This window comes from Neoarthrinium moseri (genome assembly GCF_022829205.1).
Source record: "Neoarthrinium moseri strain CBS 164.80 chromosome Unknown scaffold9_Wmoseri_CBS_16480, whole genome shotgun sequence".
Classification (NCBI taxonomy): Eukaryota; Fungi; Ascomycota; class Sordariomycetes; order Amphisphaeriales; family Apiosporaceae; genus Neoarthrinium; species Neoarthrinium moseri.
The window spans coordinates 506128-524361 of record NW_026055123.1 but is presented as its reverse complement, the minus strand read 5'-3'; the positions used below and the strand labels follow the sequence as shown (position 1 = coordinate 524361).

General features: G+C 51.5%; 5 protein-coding genes across 5 annotated transcripts; 3 read left to right on the top strand and 2 right to left on the bottom strand.

The window, feature by feature from the left end:
- Positions 1-1666: 1666 nt before the first annotated feature.
- On the top strand, positions 1667-2006 carry JN550_003759 (uncharacterized protein; the record flags this gene model as incomplete). The annotated part of the gene is made up of 3 exons (XM_049315198.1): positions 1667-1720; positions 1787-1914; positions 1973-2006. The coding sequence occupies 3 exons, from the start codon at positions 1667-1669 to the stop codon at positions 2004-2006; spliced, it is 216 nt and encodes a 71-aa protein (XP_049174329.1).
- A 4007-nt stretch (positions 2007-6013) lies between these two features.
- On the bottom strand, positions 6014-7593 carry JN550_003758 (uncharacterized protein; the record flags this gene model as incomplete). The annotated part of the gene is made up of 6 exons (XM_049315197.1): positions 6014-6481; positions 6557-6765; positions 6837-6978; positions 7048-7147; positions 7207-7334; positions 7399-7593. 6 exons carry the CDS (start codon positions 7591-7593, stop codon positions 6014-6016), a joined length of 1242 nt encoding a protein of 413 aa, XP_049174328.1.
- Positions 7594-8921: 1328 nt separating this feature from the next.
- On the top strand, positions 8922-10921 carry JN550_003757 (uncharacterized protein; the record flags this gene model as incomplete). Its single annotated transcript, XM_049315196.1, has 4 exons — positions 8922-8955; positions 9032-9664; positions 9713-9787; positions 9843-10921. 4 exons carry the CDS (start codon positions 8922-8924, stop codon positions 10919-10921), a joined length of 1821 nt encoding a protein of 606 aa, XP_049174327.1.
- Positions 10922-11537: 616 nt separating this feature from the next.
- Positions 11538-12389, bottom strand: JN550_003756 (uncharacterized protein; the record flags this gene model as incomplete). The annotated part of the gene is made up of 1 exon (XM_049315195.1): positions 11538-12389. The coding sequence occupies one exon, from the start codon at positions 12387-12389 to the stop codon at positions 11538-11540; it is 852 nt and encodes a 283-aa protein (XP_049174326.1).
- Positions 12390-13218: 829 nt separating this feature from the next.
- On the top strand, positions 13219-14022 carry JN550_003755 (uncharacterized protein; the record flags this gene model as incomplete). Its single annotated transcript, XM_049315194.1, has 1 exon — positions 13219-14022. The coding sequence occupies one exon, from the start codon at positions 13219-13221 to the stop codon at positions 14020-14022; it is 804 nt and encodes a 267-aa protein (XP_049174325.1).
- Between the last annotated feature and the right edge of the window lie 4212 nt (positions 14023-18234).

Sequence of the window (18234 nt, the reverse complement as noted above, 5' to 3'; positions counted from 1 at the left end):
TTCGTCACCTGATTGTGTCTACCACGACTACACTGCGCGGATGCATTATGCGGCCAACAGCTCGCTAACATTCCGCTCAGGTAATCCTCTCTCCGCCTTTCACATTGCAACTTTCTCAATATGATGAGCACTATTCACACTGTTTGATCCCTTGACCGGGAAATGAACATTCATTTTACAAAATCTGATTTAATGAGGTATGTGCCCATCTGAACTCTGTCGTAGTGGGACACTTGTGCTAACTGCTCTGCTCAGCCTGACATTTCAAATTGCATCCGCATCAGTCTGCGTCTTACCTTTTGATTTGTTGCTGACTGCTGGCGGCCCAGGTAATGTCGAGTATCAAGTTGTGAATCCAGTCGAAAACCACTCAATGGTACGTACCCCACCACCATCACCCCGTCACCATAGCCTTGAGGATGATTTAATATCCTGTCTTATCTACATTGTCCGAGTTCTACAATGCGGAGAAACATATCACCTTGGAGAACTGAAAAGGCTCACCAGTGATTCACTGCGTTTCACACGTTCCCAGAGGATTTTGCTGACTCTGGTGGTCATAGGTCTGAATGAGTAAGATCATGCATAATTGGTCTTCGTGACAATGAGGTGTGCCTTCATAGTCAATATACAAATATTTCCATGTATTTCATCCTTGAGAACCATTCGTAATCGCGTGCCATTGCTAGAATATGGAGAAGACTGCATGTTTGACGCGACCTACCTGAGGTAGACTGCCTCGGTGTGGTCTGCCGCATTCTTGGTGTTGAGCCGTATGGGAGGAGTCACGGTCCGTGCTGCAATTCAGGGTCCTGGGGAGACTGGGGACCGGTCTCCATCGGTAAGTTCCGCCTTACATCATCGATCGAGCAGGACCCTTGATAGCGTACGACTGGGCTGCTGGAACGCACCCCACGTTACGGATACTGCAATTGACTCTCGATGATCTCATTGGCGTCGACAGGCGGGTTTCTCAGCGTTCCCATCGCGAGCCACAGCTGCCTTCAGCTCGGTCTTGTTCGGTCGCTACGGCAGGTCTGGAACTCTGGGGGCTTGGGGGAAAGGGTGATGCCTCCATTATTTGGGTTTCTTAGCCTGCAGCAAGAGTGCGCTCCCCGATGTCCCGTCGGCTGCCATGCTGCCCCCTACCCTGCAGATATGACGATCGGAGTGCTCTCATTCGACGACGCTCATACACTTGCAAGGCCATCCCTTTGCGGGGTATGGATCATATACATCCTTTAACGTTGCAGATGCTGAGCGGTACACTCATCATGACGCCGTGTTGCGCGAGAACGGAAGTAGCTGTCACTGTCCCCTTTGTTGCCCCGGGGTTCCTCCTTCGCATGGTGCGATTGCGCGTAGTGCATTCCTTCGATTGGTGAAGTCATCGGACCTGGCTGGTCTCTACCACAGTAGTGATAGCCCATCGATGCCCACCCTAGGGGAAGCTGCAGGTCGATCAGGCCATTGGCCTGTGCTTATGAAGCACCACAAGAGTCAGTCCAGCACTCGTCGTGTGATACTTATTAATAGGAGATGCTTTCCCCCGCTTGCATTTTCTTGTTGTTTGACACCTAAACCTCATCAATCTTGAGACACGCCCAGACATACACAAATACTCAACAACACACCAGTCAACCGACCAATCCCACAAACTGCAAACATGGATAGCTCTAAGGTTCCGGACCAGGCCAACAACTTCTCCAAGCGTAGAAGAGTACGTCCAGCTCTCTCGTATCCCTGCTCTTCTCCAAGGCAACCCGACTGACTCAATGCTACCCAGAGCTCTGGCCCCGCCTTCGATGGCCTCATGAACCAGAAGCGGTCGTCCGACCCTATGTCTCAGGCCAGACGTCAGAGCCTCCAGGAACAGAAGCCAGCGGCTGGAATTTTTGGGCAGATGTGGCATAAGTGAGCATTACCTCGACTTCGCTCAGTAGAGCTCTGTGGCTAATGGATGATGATTCAGTTTCACCCGCGGTCCCTCGAGCCCAAGCAAATAAGATGAGAAACAAACATGTATATTCCAGATAATGGAATAATGGGAGATTATCCCCGGGTGGGGGACAGATTGAGGCTGTCGTGTAAAAGATATTGCGAAGCGGTGATGACCTGATGGTGGCGTTCCGGCCTGTGTTAGATATATTGTAGCATCAAAGTCTCCCTTTGGGGAATCAACGAGACTGTAAACCTATTACCTACTCTTCAGCATCCATATACCGAGCAGCAATGCGTCCAGGTGTGGCTACTGATTGGTTCGTGCAAGTAAAACTACTACGCCAATTTGCGGGGTTCTACTAGGAATCATGCCATTCCACGAGTCATGGACTTGGGGGATGTAGACAATGTCAGGCTTGAATTCGAGCTATCCAGCTATCTAACGGAGAGAATCCAGTGGCATCCCGCTTGGACAGGAATCCCACACCTGCTGTCCCACGTTGCCATGATTGTTGTCCGCCCATCCGTAGGGGAAGATGCATCGCCGCACTTCCCAAAGGGATCCCTGTGTCTACAGATATGACTTTTTGATCGAGCCGAGGGCTTTTGAGACAGCCGGCTGCCGCCGAAGCGGATGACTGCCTACAGAGAGACGCGACCAGCCCAGCCCCGAGGCCAAAATGCGGGCCCTTTTCAATCACAACATGCTTTTCCCCCACACCTCCTGAGATTCTCCAACTCGCAGAGAAGGCGGACAATTGCCCTGAGTGCGGGAGCGGATTCTCCTGGGCCGAGTCCCAGACGCTGGCTCCGGGGCATAGTCGCCTCTGCCGTGTGTATACCGGATGCGTCGACGCCAAGGGTGGCCATCAGACGCGATCCGGACCAGGCATGCGGCGCTAACTATCGCGCTTATCCCCTTCAGAAAGAACCCAAGCATGAAGGCGACTGGCGGCCATGCACGACGCATATAGAGATGACCAGACACGGGGCAGACCGTCCCCGTGCCCTCCTCCTCTAGGCGCCCGAGCGGCCGCCCCGAGTTGCCGGAGCAGAATCCCGGCAACCCAGTTGTCTTACAGCTCGATACACGCAAAACCGGTCGGCGTCAGTAATCCGCCCGGCCGAGGCTTACCATATTACTCCTCCCAGAGGAAACCCGCAGCAGGGGTGCGAAAGCCATTTGAAGCAAGTATATCCAGAAAATGGTGCTACCGTGGTTCTCCCTCTTTATACTCTTGCCATCCACGAGCACCGTAAGAACTTGGGGCATGGCGTTCTCCTCGTCACGGATGTTCCCATGTCGCAGGAGGTGGTGTGCCCCGAACAAGTTGCTCATACATCACTTCCCCGTAACTGCCACGTTCGCCGTAAATTCTCTGATGCCTATGCCGTCGTCTTTGGCATTCCCATAGTCTATTTAGATCTTGTGACGTTCAGCCAGGAGTGATGGCCTGATGCATACCACATTCGTCGAAGATTCCTGGACGCATATGCTGTCAAATGTCGCATTACCGTTCCAAATTTGGACAACCTTGGTGGTACTCGGCGAGCCGAATATTAGATGACGACAAAAGGCGTGCCGTCTTCTTCCTCGGGGGGCATTGACTGCTGTACCCTATTCACACAGAGGGGGCCTTTTATTGTCCTGCCCGGGACCGCTGCACAACCAGGAAAGATCGCTCATCTCTGCCGGCGAATTAGCTGTGTTTGACCATAACATGGAGTGACCTGGACGCAACGCACCTTTGTCAAATAGTGTCCCAAGATCCGTGACCCTATTAACGCCAATCCTGTATGCTCCCTTGCTCATGTAGGAAATGCAAAAATGCAATGCTGTCAATACTCCTATGCAAGATTTTGTCGCTGGTATGAGATCGTCATCGTTCAACAGATTGTCCTCGAGCATTTGCCAACCGTGAAAAGCCCTTGAGATCGTATACCTGGGTCAAGTCAGCTCATGGCCAGCTTGTCGGGTGGTGGTCAGTGCCGCGTACCGTACATGACGAACAACGCCATCTATCCGTGGCAGAACGAAAGCCATCTCTAACATGCAACCCAGATTCATGTATCGTATCAAGTCATCATGACATCCGTGCCGCCGTTTTTTTGTTGCCGATTGCAACGCCGCGAGCCTTTTACCACGTCTTGCTCAGGACGACGCCAGGCCTTTTGTCATTATGTCATGCCCAGGACTTCCAACGTCGGGAATCAACCATGTACTCCACGACTCCAAGGGGCCTTTTACCGTCCTGCCCAGGACGCTGCAGTATGTTGAAAGGTGCGCCAGGGGAAACCCGACGGGCTTACCTTCATTGCGAGTCTTTTGCAGTGGCGTCACGGGCCGTAGTTGAACATCACATCATATGTAGTACATGGCGCTCTTGAGGGTGGTTTGAAAGGCACCGAGGGTCACTGAACCACCTCGACACGGGTGACTTGTGGTGGTGTTCCATCTACTTAGACGGAAAACGGACGCGACACAATCGAATGAGATCAGGATGTATACCTCAAACCTATCGGCTCGGGAATGCGGTTAAGGTCACGAAAGACGCGTTCCCAGGCGATGCATTGTAGTAACTTGTCATTTGTCTAGAGCGTGCCACTGAAAGTAGAGATACGCTTAGGCAGCGAAGCTCGGTAGGATGTAGTGTGAAGCAGGTTCCAAAGCGTGTCAGGCTGGTGCAACGACGCCAAACGCCCATGTTAAATGGCGGCTGCCCCATGTGACTTCCCGTTGGTGGAACCCGGGCGCAACTGTTCTTCCGTTCCGATACTGGCATCACTTACCGAAGATTGGTAGAACAATCTTAATAGAACCGATATCGATGCAGCATTTCCATTCCTTCTCCAGTGTCGTCAGCAATTGCTTAATGTATCCTCGAAGTGTTCGATGTGGACCCCGAAACAGCACCCTCCGTGCTTGGCTCGTCTCCTGGCGCCGATTCTACGCGCAGGAATACTTCGTGAGGCTCCTCCTCCCTCCTGAGGGAGGGTACAAGAGCTGGCCTGTTGTGCTCTCAGTTCATCTCTGTAAATCCTAGTCAAATGACAACTGAAGTACGTGCTATCTGCGACATTGAACCTGGTGGTAGGGAACAAGGGAGCATTTGATACTCTCCCGACAGTGCTCCAAGCTTCCCTCCCAGATCAACCACACAGGTATTGCGTTGGAACACTTCCCCAACGAGCCTTTCACCATTAACTCTTTCGGGAACTGAGCATTTTCGGCCAGATCACATGATTTCCTCCAAATGGTTCATCATGAGGTCAAGGGTTGTTCTATGCGTTCACAAGGCGACCCGCAAATGAAGACCTACATGCACGCCTCCAAGGCTCACTTCAACGCGCTGCATACACGACACATTGAAGTTCGGCGACCCATCCCAAAGCCTCACTATAGATGCTGCCGTGGCACGGTTTTTGGTCTTTCACTGTGTACGTCAACTGCGCCGCAGGTACTGGTGCTTGATTGAGGTAAGTCTTGTAACAGGGTGTTCGTACAGGGGAAATTGTAGCCGGCAATTCCAAGGCTTGGTAACACTGCTGCCCTGGTGGCTGCCGAGAGGTCGTTCTCTTGGGAGGCAGGGGTTGAGTTAGAGGGTTGCATTCGGCTTGTAGGTCATACGAGTAGCGCGGTCCGAGCTGCACGCCCCCGTATTCACCGCCGACTCGGGAATTACGAGGAAGCAAGCAACGGCTATCAATAGCACGTACTGGCAAGCAAGGAAGCAAGCTGTAAAGAAGAAATGCAAGCTGTCTTGTACGCCGACCTCTCATTAAGCGTTGGTCCGACGTATACAACCATATTCAATGTCTGGGATACCTTCGTAACAGTGTATTGGCAGCTCCACATTACACACCGAATCATCTCACACAGGAGAGAACTTGGACAAGACCGATGTCATTCGTCATCCGATTTCTAAATGTGTCAAAAACTGTAGAATCATGCCAAAAGTCCTTCCGTGCCTAAGACGGGTGTCCAATCCTATGGCACCTTACCATAGTTCTAGAATCTTTTCTATCGGGGATGCATGGAACACTGCCTACTCTTCAGTGATATGAAGTTTCGTTACCCTTGATGCCTCTTGGAGTCAGTTAGAATGGCACCCGTAGGCACTTCATCATCTCTTGATCCGTTGACGTCGTTGGCATCGCCATTGCTCGTTCCCGGTTTTGAATGAGGGTTTTCGTGCTCGACAGGCTCTAAATTCTGCATTTTGACATTGCCCTGGCTTAGCATACGCTCCTCACTTTCGTTGAAGGTAAAATCAGTGATGGGGTTTGCGGTGCGAGGGCCACGACCACGCCAGCTTTGGCCACTGCCACCACCTCCAAACGTCCTGAAGTCAGTTCGGGGTTTCTTGTCATCCGAGAGGTGGGCGCTCGAGCTACGCATGGACCGGGCGAGACTGCCTAAGAATGGCATGAGGAGGGTCCTGAAGAACGGGAAGACTATGGGGAGGTTCGTTGTGATGACGGCAACGAACGTCTCTCGGACCGCCCACGACCCAGCCACCTGGGCACCGTCAACAGGATCCTTATGAGCGGGAACGTCGTCAGTAGAGCAATCCCAAGTCTGATGTTTGTTGGGCGGAACGGAACCATAACTTACCATGACAATTAGCACCGCACGTAAAAAGGCGCACGCTATAACAAAAATTCCTCCGCTGAAGAGTATAATCAAGCCAACTTTCTTCGCAGGTTTCAGCGTGGACTGCCAGAGCATGGGTACCGGAATCGAGAGAAGATACAGGTCTGAGATGACGTTCATGCTGCAATAAATCCATACAATCGTGGTCGAGATAGCAGGTTGGCAAACATCTAGAAGGCCATCGTCAGTCAGACACATGTTCATCTGCCTGGATGGGTCGCAACAAAGATCAAGAACCCACTGCCTGGATCTGGATTGATCTGCCAGTAATTTGAGAACGGACGACAACTCAGGAAGAGCGTCATAGTAGCGGCTATATACGTAGCGATAACGATGCCGAAACCAATGTATACGCGAATGAGATATGTCCGATCTAGACCAGCCTTGAATGGATCGTTAGCCACTGATCGATAGCAATTGCACACCTTGGAAGGTAGAAAGGATGCTCTTACCGTCAGTCGTATATAGAAGACCAACAAGCATGTTTTCATGGTCCAGAGAAGAGCGGAATAAGTAGACCACCCAGCGAGCTGGATCTTGGAGCCGATGACTCTGATAAAGACAAACGCAGGATTAGCTCCAATTTTCGGACTGCAGATACACTTGCATACCTAAGTTGGTACTCGGGACTGCCCGGATCCAACGCCAATCGTTGCTCATCCGTCATTCCGTTATTCGCTAGACCTTTCGCTTTGGCGCCGACCGAATAAGCGAGGCTTGTCTCTGCTGCATAGAATATCTGCAATTGCCCTCTGTATTAAGCCACCACTCGATTCACGCCTAGCAACTCGGACTGAACTGACCATTCCTAGCCAGACGAGGTAGTCGTCAGCCTGGAGGCGCCTAAACCCAACCAACCTGATCCGAGCGTATGTCCTAACCATCACGAAGGCCACTCCGATCGAGAAGAGAGTGAAATCCTCAGTCACGAACTGCTGCAGAGCCGCGGCTGCGCCAGCCTCAGCCGCCCGGGTTGCGTGAGGGTCATTCGACGACATGATCGTTGGTCAGGTCTTGACAAAAGAAGCGAGTACAGTGAACGATTTCACGCCCATCCGAGGGCAAGGTAAGAGCACATCGCAATATCGTGAGCGAGCCAGGAGGCTCTCGCAGATTCGGAGTTACTAAGTAGAAAACATATAGGTGGGACGGTAGCCAAAAACATCAATGTGATACAGCAAGCTAGATATGAAGAGTGCAGACAAACAAGTTGGCAGGTTGATGGGAATCGTACAGTTGGTCCCGTACGAGCCGAGAGAGAGATTCTCAAACGTGCCCAACATGGGGGACTGCAAAATGGCCCGGCCGGCTGTCGTGTTGCACGGCGAACATATGTGCCAATGTGCATTCAATGTGCATCTCTCCCGCATCGGGTTAGCCGTCGTAACCTGGCTCCTCTTTTTCCAGAGTCAACGTCGCAACGGTTCTGCGTAGGCCTCTGACAGATCACTTTTCATGTTTTAACTTTGCATGGAGTCCAAGTTGTAATCATCACTTTCGGCGAGAGAAATGGGCGTCGCTGCTTATCTGTTGGACGGGACATATGATCCCTCAAGGTGTCCAGGGGCCAGCTTGACTGTCTTACCTGCATGCCCAGATATTTCACACAAGGGTATAGACGGGCTTATAGGGAACGATTCGCGGCTGACCATGGATATTCTGATGACCTGAGTCAGCCGCCTGCCAGGTTCTGGGGAATCGCGCGGGTGGGGCGGATAGTTGCACGGGAGCATGGATTCGACAGCCGGGCCCCGGGGAAGCTGAGGAACTCCCCGTGGATGGTGCACCTGCTATTGACTGATTGATGCCTTTGTGGTACTGGCACGACAGGCACGGCACAGCTCGCCGCAGAATGCTACCGTGTGCAAGCAGGCCGGCTGCTGGACAGTGAGTGACTTTCCGGACCTGCTGGGGCAGCCGGTCCAGCCCAATCGGGGGAGGGGTTGTACTCGCGTAGGCATGTGTGATGCATGGAATCAAGCAGTGATGCGGCGCAGCACATGAAGGGTCCAAATGTTGCGATTACAGCTCTAGCCCGGCCTCACCTCGAGATTTAACCAGGCACTGGTCCTCGCCAATTCCAGCCCAGCCGGTGGTAAGATTTCATAAATTTTCTGAAGGCAAGGTACCCGCTTCCAATCGCCAGTCTATACCAGGGGCCGTTGGATCCAATTATTCAATTGTTCCATTCAGCGAAGAGTGCGGCAAACGGAGCATCTAACACTTCACACCACCATCCCCGTCCACCGCCCTTTGATACTACACGGGCAAATCCGTCCATCTGTGCGACCATCCATCTCGGTCGCGAAAATACCTTCGTGGCAGCATGGAGGAAATCGACTGCGTGGTCGTCGGTGCCGGTAAGTGGCACATCATCCTTCTCCTTCTTATTGCCAAGGGTCGATCGATGCGATCAACACCAATTGTGATATGTAGCTCACTCTGGCTTGGCAGGATGGTACGGCTTGGGCGCTGCACAGCAGTTCCACAACACCCAGCCTGAATGCTCATTGGCCGTCTTCGACAGCCAGTCTTCCCTCGGCGGTACGTGGGCAGACGATCGTCTCTATCCCGACTTGAAAAGCAATAACCTCTTGGGCACCTTCCAGTATCCGGGCTTTCCCATGAGCCCTGGCAAGTTCAATGTCAAGCTTGGCGAACACATCCCAGGAGAGGCCGTCAACGCCTACCTCAAGGCCTACGCCACGCACCATGGCATTGCTGACCTGATCCGCCTGGACACCAAGGTTCTGTGCGCAGAGCACCAAGATACAGCCGACGGAGGGTGGATCTTGACAATTGCGACGTCGACCCAAGACGAAAAGGAGAAGAAGGTCTTCGCACGACGGCTGATTCTCGCCACTGGACTGACTTCCGAGGCCTTCCTCCCGCATTTTGATGGCCAGGAGGAGTTCGGCGGCAGAGTGTTCCACAGCAAACATTTCAAGCAGAATAGCGACACTCTGAAGACTTCCAAGGCTGTGACCGTGTTTGGAGCCACCAAGTTCGCTTGGGATGCTGTCTATTCATACGCCCTTGCCGGCGTCAAGGTGAACTGGGTAATCCGATGTACGACACTCCTCCCAGAGCCGTAGTATATACTAATCCGTTGATCAGCTAGTGGCCATGGACCTTGCTGGATTTCTCCGCCGCATGTAACACCTCTGAAGAAGTGGATCGAGAAACTGGCGAGTGAGTATTGGTAACTTCCTTACGAGTTCAGTTGGCTGACACCAGGCGTTTGCAGATACGCGCTTTCTAACCTGGTTCAGCCCCTGTATATGGGGTGCAGCCGATGGGTATACCAGTGTTAGGGATTTCCTTCACGGCACTTTTGTTGGACGCTTCATTGTGGACACATTCTGGAAAATCCTGGGCGGCGATGTCATGACTTTGAACAACTATGACGCGCACCCGGATACTGCCAAGCTGAAGCCTTGGACCGAAGCCATGTTCACAGGTGCCAGCTTCAGCTTGCTCAACTTCGACCATGACATCTTTGAACTAGTGAAAAGCGACAAGATCGATGTCCACGTTGGCGAGATCGATCACCTGAGTCCTGGTAGGGTCCATCTTGCGGATGGGACCGTGTTCGAGTCCGACGTGCTTCTCGCCAATACTGGCTGGAAACATGTGCCGCCTATGAAGTTTCTGCCCGAGGGCATTGAGAAAGAGCTGGGGATCCCTCACAAATTGGTGGACAATGCGCCTCTCGAAGATCTTGCAAATCAACGCAAGCTAATCGCACGGGCCGACAAGGAGATCTTACAACGCTTTCCGCGACTTGAGCGCCAGCCGGTGTGGAACAAGCATTATGTACCACTGACCGAACAGAAGGGCATCAACAGCAAGGACGACATCACACCGTGTGCACCCTTGACGCCTTACATGCTCTACCACTTTCTTGTGCCGCCAAGTCCACGCTTCCTACGGAACCGTGATACCGCCTTTACTGGAATCATCTCGAACTTCAGCAACCCTATCACGGCTCACCTGAGTGGGCTCTGGATCAGTGCCTACTTCGCCGGCAAGTTAACAGTGGATCCGTCCGTCACCTTGCATGATGAAGCTTCTCTAGAGAAGTTACAATATGAGACTGTATTGTACAATCGCTGGGGCAAGTGGCGATATCCGACGGACTGGGGCAACAAGAACCCCAATTTCATATTCGATGCTGTTCCGTATCTGGACTTGCTGCAGCGTGATCTTGGACTGAGCCCCTTCCGAAAACCGGGTCGCTTGGCTGAGATGACGGATCCGTACGGCCCCGAAGATTACCAGAGCATCACGGACGAATGGCTATTGAAGCAGAAGGAGGTAAAGTGATGCTGGTTGAACTCGGCATCGCCCGGTAGTCAAATGCGAATCCGGGCTGGCAGAAGCAGTTCGTATGAGCAAGCTGCGTGGGAAGAGCACCGTTGAATTGAGTTGCGCTGTGTTACGTGCCGATTGAAATGACTGACAACCGTCGTGCTGCTCCTGTCTGCAGTGCAAGAAACGTGAGGAATGCCTCCAGTGACTGAGAGTGCGCTGAAAAGGGCTGCATTCTACGAGACTATAGCGAGAGTCAATCAACATACTGTAAAGCCGACTTATGTATGCTCCCGTTATGCAATCATGTTGCTTGGTCAAACCTAGTCAAAAGTTGTACGGGCACCAAGCCGATCACATAAAATAGCCAACCGAAGGGCCCGGAACTTAGTCTCTGCCGGCGAAATGGGATTCAAGGTAGCAGCATGCTTCGGCTCTGTTTTGTAATCACAGCACCGCGACAAAAGCGCTTTTCACAGGCTGATCAGCGTGTCCGTGCGTCACATGAAGATTCACGATCCACGAGATGATTATAGTGCCTTAATTGCCGATTCTGAACCCACACGCTTACTGTCTCTCCGAAAGTGGTGACCATGTTCAGTAGGTGTATAAGAAGTAAACTTCGCGCATGTTATGTATAGTTCCCGCCTGTAGCACGCTTTATTTCATCTAGCATAGCCTGACCTGCCTGTGCACCCCTTGGTGTGCCGCGGGGAAACTTGTATTTTCCCTCCAACCCCTCAGGCGGGTCGATCAGCCTTCCCGCTGGTGAGCCATCGTATAATGGAATCTGTCCCGAGTATTCGCGGATTGGGCACAGGCCTTCACCCATGCCTTGTGATTCCATGTTGTCATAGAGCGCCCCAAGCGAGTTCGCTGTAGCTCGCATCCAGCCGGTGTACGGTCCGCCGCCGTTATACGGGACAGAATCCGGGTCCGTGGCATCGACAACGATAACAAACGGCTCAGCTTCAGAAGCCGACTGTAGCGACTCCAACGCTAACTCATCCACAACTATGCAGCAGTCACGCCGCACATCGGACGGCCATTCATCACCGTCGTCGCCGGTGCCCGCCTCCCGCCTGTCACGCACGTACGCATGCACCCAGGCGTTGAAGGCTGCGCGCACGGCGTTAAAGCTCGCCCCTTTCAGCATGGACCGACTGGCCATCACGGGTAATGCAAAGGTGGCCGGGTCCATCTCAGCGTTGTGTTCGCGGGGGAGCGCGAGCGTTCGCAACCTGTTGATGGCTGCGGACCAAGCTGTCACATCCGCTATGTCATCGGCCTTGTAAGCCGTGCGCACTACGACGAAGCCCCATTCGTGGCTCAGCTTGTCCATGACCGCGGGGAATGCGGTTTGCTCGTCTTCATTGCGCTGGTCCGTACTTGAGACAGTTTCAGTATGGGTCTGCTGAAGTTGCTGCGCGCTTGCTCTCAGGTAGTGAGGAGGTTGATCACACACTGGGTACGAGAAAGGCATACTGACAGAAGCGGACGTTCCCGCGTAAGGTGTATAATTGGTTTGAGTGCCTTCTTAGTTACTATTGGAGAGCTGACAAGGTACGACACATCTGAAAGTTAGCGTTATAGGATGCGGAGGTGGGTGGGGCTGCCTTTAGGCAGGATTCATGACCTGGGACCAAAATGTCCACTAACTTGATGCGTACTTAGGTAAACAATCCCAAGAGACTGCTTATTGTTTAGTGCCTGGCTATTGAGTGTATAAGTACCTGCCTACGTGAATAGTCAGAGACTGCGCTACTAGGTAGAGACCACTCAAACAAGCCAGAACCTACCGGGTATCAATCTTTGCAATAATTTGGTTAGATGCCTCGACGTATAGGCGGTAGCTGTATGCTCTGTGTGTATCATGTTGTCCAGATATTGGTTCTCTCAAGACCTGTTGAAGGTACTGCATGATCATGTATTTTACAGATATCGTCCATGGTCTAGTTACTATCTGCACAAGAAACGTGGAGAGCTATCCGAGATTGCCACAACTTCACATGTTGCCATGTATACCCACTTCGTGCTTTGGGGCAATGTTACCATGTTATGCATGTCCCATGCAACATATTTCAATCGATGCTATCTTATGACGAAGAAGGGTATATCCGGTCTGTATAACCGGGGTTGATCCCGTCTAGAATTTGCCGGTGCGGAGAGCTTCCCGGCACATACCGAAGAGCTACTATATAGGCACGGTATTTCTCTTCTTTTCTACAGTCTCAAATGAGCTTGTGCCTAGTACCCAAGAGCGACGCAATACAATCCCAGCTTACTCGCTACAGCACAGTCATTTTTGAATCATGTGTGGCCTTTATGCCTGTCTGATTGCACTCGCCGTAGTCTTTCCTGCAGTCCTAGCGGAATGCAACCGCACGCACCTATTCGAATGGGCTCACAACTTCGTCGATGCCCAGGCACTCGGATTCGCTGGCTATCTCGGCGGCGCCTCTGATGACTTCGTGTACCAAGAGAACAACAAAACAATGGATCTCACGGCTGGTGTCATGAGGAAAATGCTGAAGATAGACCATAACCGGACAATAGCCGACAGTGTCACCTGCTCGTCTTACACGGAAATCATCTCGGCTGATGCCGCACAGCCATATGTCATCGGGGCTCAGATCCATCACAACCCCAGCGACATGAAAGCGTACTTGGTCGACTCGATTGTTTCCACGACAGGGTCCTGGCTCTTCAACGCGACGCAGACCCTCCACTACGCGCTCCAGGAGAACTGGGGAGTTTTACCCGAGAACAAGCGCGACACTCGAACCACGCTGAAGAACGCCGCGGATGCCTATCTCAATATTTGGTCGAACAAGAGCGCGATCGATGCCGTCCCGTGGGGAACACCTTGTGCCCGCCTAGAAGGCGGGGCGTATACCGGCAAGGGAGAACCGAACGACAGCTGCAAGGTGGGCATTCCAACCAACAATAATCAGGCTCCCAATTCGCACCGGAGATATGTCATTGATGAGACGGTGGGCTCTGCCAGTGTTTTGTGTATATTTGAGCATCTTCAGATGGCACCAGATAGCCACGAGTTTCGGTTGGAAGGGGGGAAGCTGCGATATGTGCATACGATTACTGTCCCTCAGAAGTAAAAGCATTAGACACATCGCGGTTCGTAGCTTGATCACATATTTTTTTCTGGGGGCCGCAGTCAGGTTAGGAGCGAAATCAATAAATATCTCGATTTGAAGTTCCTCAGTCGAAATGCATCAACACAAACGAATCTTTCTCACCGCATGTGCTGAATGTTCCTGGTGGAGCGCAGGGACCGGCTATTACACTGCTACGAATCTTCTGAGAAGCGGTCTACGATGATGGAGTTGTGGCTAGTCTGGGAGGCGGGGCTCAAGCGGAGAGGATACTCACGAGCAAGTCTACCTTATGTGGCGGTGGACTCAAAATCATAGAGCCTAAGTGCTGCAGGGGTATATCGTGGCTTTCCGGAAGTGAAAGGGCAAGTGAAGTTACACCAATAGGGTTGGCCCACGTCCTGTGGTAACCCCACTAACTGGGCACCAATGCTGATGGCGCACACCGTTCTGTGAACAGCTCATAGCCAAATCAACCCACTCATGGGACTTGAGATTTTAAGAAGCAGAAGAAATTTGCGTCGCAGAAGTGAATAAGTATTTGCAATGATGTGGTGTGACTGTGATCAGGCGTTTGGGCAAACCCCCAAAGTCATGACACTTCAGACTTTAGGCGCTTTTGCATCTCTCAGGTTATATTACCATTTTCTCACGTAGGAATTCTCAGTTAACCATCACCACCTTACTCATTAGTTATCCCTAGCATCATGGACGACCATAGACTACCACATCGTTCAACTAGGAGGGCGCTCAAGATCCTGGTCTTTGCCAGCCCGGTGGCAGTACTTGCCTCACCCCCCATAATACAAGCAACAATGTCGCAACTTCAAGTGTCGACACTCACGAGGCGCGAAATGTCAGCTGGGTCATCTTGCTCAGATGAAGGACAGTGGAACTGCATGGGGACCTCGTGGCAGCGCTGCGCTTCAGGGCAATGGAGTGTGGTGATGCAATGTGCAGCTGGGACGCACTGCACTCCAAGCGGCCTATCGCATGGCTTTGCGGTTGAAGATAATAGCAACGGCGGAGCGGCGACATCTGGTGCCACAACGGCGGTTGCTTCTAGGACAGGAATCTCTAGGATGGGCCATACCGGAGCAACGCCCACTATGGCAATCGCATTCATGGAAGGAAACTTGTTTGTTCTGGCGCTAGTGGCAATGCTTGTTGGCGTTTTTCTGGTGTGAAAGACAGTCGTTTCTCTGCCGAATTAAGCGATGGGGTTGCGCGCCATTTTCCTTTTCCTCCGAACGGCGTCATTTGAGATTTGTACTGGAGTCTGGTTGGGTTGACACTGGGGCGAACCCTACTCCAGAGTTGGGTCAGAATTTTAAGGCTATCGCGGAATCATTCTCTACATTTGGCTCCATTCCTGGAGTCAATGCTTGATTCTATATAGTTTCATGTAAGGTCGGTGATATCGGACGTTCTCCGTATCACGTCGCCGTTGTTGAGCAAATGAAATGGTCTCTGAAGATACTCTGTGGCCTAGGGAGCCATTGTGAAGATAGCAGATTCTTGCAAGAGTGGTCATAATGCTGGCATTGGTGAGTTTTGGGGCGGGAGAGTAGCCCAACGATCATCTCGCCATAACCGTTCTAATAGCAAATATACTAAACAATCAACAGGAAGGCTATCAAGTGTTTAAATAAGCTTGAGGTACTTTATATCTGGACAAGCACCGCTGCTCGAGGCAGCTTGGGTGTTGGAGCGCCGAAAGATAGCAGACTTGAAGGAGTGTTTCACTTACCAGAATAGTATTCTGAGAGAGGTACGAGCTCTGGATAGTCAGTGGTTGGTGACAAGTTGAAAATCAGGCAGAGGCTTCTACATACTTTGACATTTTCTTGACTTGGATTGCTTCTTGCGCCGGGTCAAAGTTTTCTGAGATAAGCTGCATTATTAACCAAATGCAGGCTGATCAAACCACATTCTCTGATAATAGCGGCCAAATAGCACCTTCGATTTCGAAGCAAGGTAGTTCCAAGTTGAGTGACTCATATACGGAAGTCCTGGCACATTGAACACCATACCAGCGAATGCTAATAGCCGACACATCTACTGTTTTGAAGCCATTTGAGGACGTCGATGTGGCACAAACGAATCCTCATAATGTTCTGCATACTCTCAGGACCTCAAAGTAACAGAAGACAACAGGCTTGGAGGGGACTTTCCGGTACAGCCATAGCCCAATGCACCTGTGGGCTGCGGATCATAGTCGAAGTTGCATCTAAACCCATCCACAAAGCCTTTGATCTATCACGACTCGCGGAACCCGGACTATTGGTGGTAACACTAGTTATCTCACGTCAGGACCCCTGGCAAAGGAAGTCTCATGCAAACAGCTTTTTTTGGTGCCTAGCGTTGCATTTGCCTGTTAACTACGGCAAAATCAGGGAGGTTTTGCATAATTGCAACATATCCTGTTTATCACTGCTAAGTAGTGTGTCCGCCTTGGGCTAAGCCCATGTCGATCAGAACCTTGAATTAACAGCATCAGCAGGGTCTATAAGGCCTAGAATCGTGGTCAAATGCAACTACTTTAGGTCCATTCTTCCGATCGAACAAGGCTGATTCTGACAGGAGGAGTCATGCTACGCAATGGCGGCTCGGCAACGTGTTCCAGCGTAGAATAGATATAGCTCCTGGTTGGTCCCAGATAAGGGTTTAAAAGAAGAATGATCTCTCAGTATGCAGTCCTACAAGGATTAAACTCAACCCACGTGAAAGGCTCTAGCGAGTCTTAACGCCCATTCTAAGATGTTACTGGCCGTCTGCCAACCACTCGCGGTTGTATCTGTCTTACCGGGTTGCAGAGCTAGCAGTCGACCTAGAACATTATCCACTGCGTCGTCATGCAATCCTTCCTTGCATAGTGCCATGCAGAGCATTTGTTGTGTGGTTGTCAATGTGAAAAGATCAGACCTAAAACTTTAAGCTGAATGAAAGATTAACGTTTTCGACATGTCACCTATCCAGTCGTGTTTGAATCCAGCCAGGCACATTTAGACACATATGATTAGTTAGTACTATAGCGCAATCAAGGGCAGGCCAACAGCCAAGCACTGAGCTTAGGAGCCAGCTCCGACAGAAAAGGCGGGGTGGGTTTGCCAGTATATTAACTGCCCTTGAGTGACCTGAACTCCCTCTGGGCCCTCTCGGGTGGCTTTAGAGGTTTGGCATTGCCGGCACTGCCGAGGACCAGTGTTTTGTGAATTCGGTAAAAAGGGATCTGATCGTCCCGCTACTCAGTCCGGCACAGGAGCTCCGATGCGACGGCGTAAAGCCCTGCAGCTGATAGCGTGGGGACTTGCTGAAATCAGACCATGTGGCGGCCTCGCATCCCTGTCTGATCTGAGGAGGGTGATGATCTAAGTCTCATGGAGTACCAACTCGCATGCCGTTGAACACCGTCGAAAGACCAATGGGACGCTAACTCGGGCCACGACCCGACAGCGCGCTGCATTGTCTGTCAGATTTAGATCCGACCGCTTCGCTGCAAGGAGTCTATTGAGCAGGTTGGACGCTAATACCCGTTGATCCACCGTAGCTAGCGCTTAGTCTAAATGGTAGCTTCCCTCTAATCTAATCTCCCCGAACGGCAACAAAGTCCCATGACCAATGAGAAGTTGCATTACATACAGCTGCTTGTGCAGCTATCAGTCATGACAGTCTCTCAGGAATAGCGAGTGACGTTAACTGCATGATCTACTGAGCCCGTTTCATTGTAAGACTTTAGTCACGGGTGATCTCCTCTGAACAGAGACTAGTCTAGCATCTAGGCACAATGGATTCTGAGCTGAAAATGCAACTATGAAGATTATTGGCTTTTGGACCCCATTCTTGCCATATCACGGTGGCCTCGAAGCTAGTGTAGAGAGATTGGTTCCATGTAACATGCAGCCTTGGCTGTGCATGATTTAGGACACTTGCGGAAAATCCACAAAGAAACAACGACTTCCGTGCCTTCAAGGATAAGTGCCCTCGGACATATGTAGATCTTATCATGTAAAATATAGGTCATTTACGACACAACGTGAAGTGTATTGTGCCCATGGACTTACACTTGGACCAGCTTTCAATGTGGACCAAAGAGTACTAGTGGCGATATTCCTACATCACGAAGATCTATGATATCAAGGCACTATGAAGCGCCAACATCACATTGCCTCTGGCTGTGGCAAGGTCGCTCGCCAAGCGGTGAGTTGTAGGAGG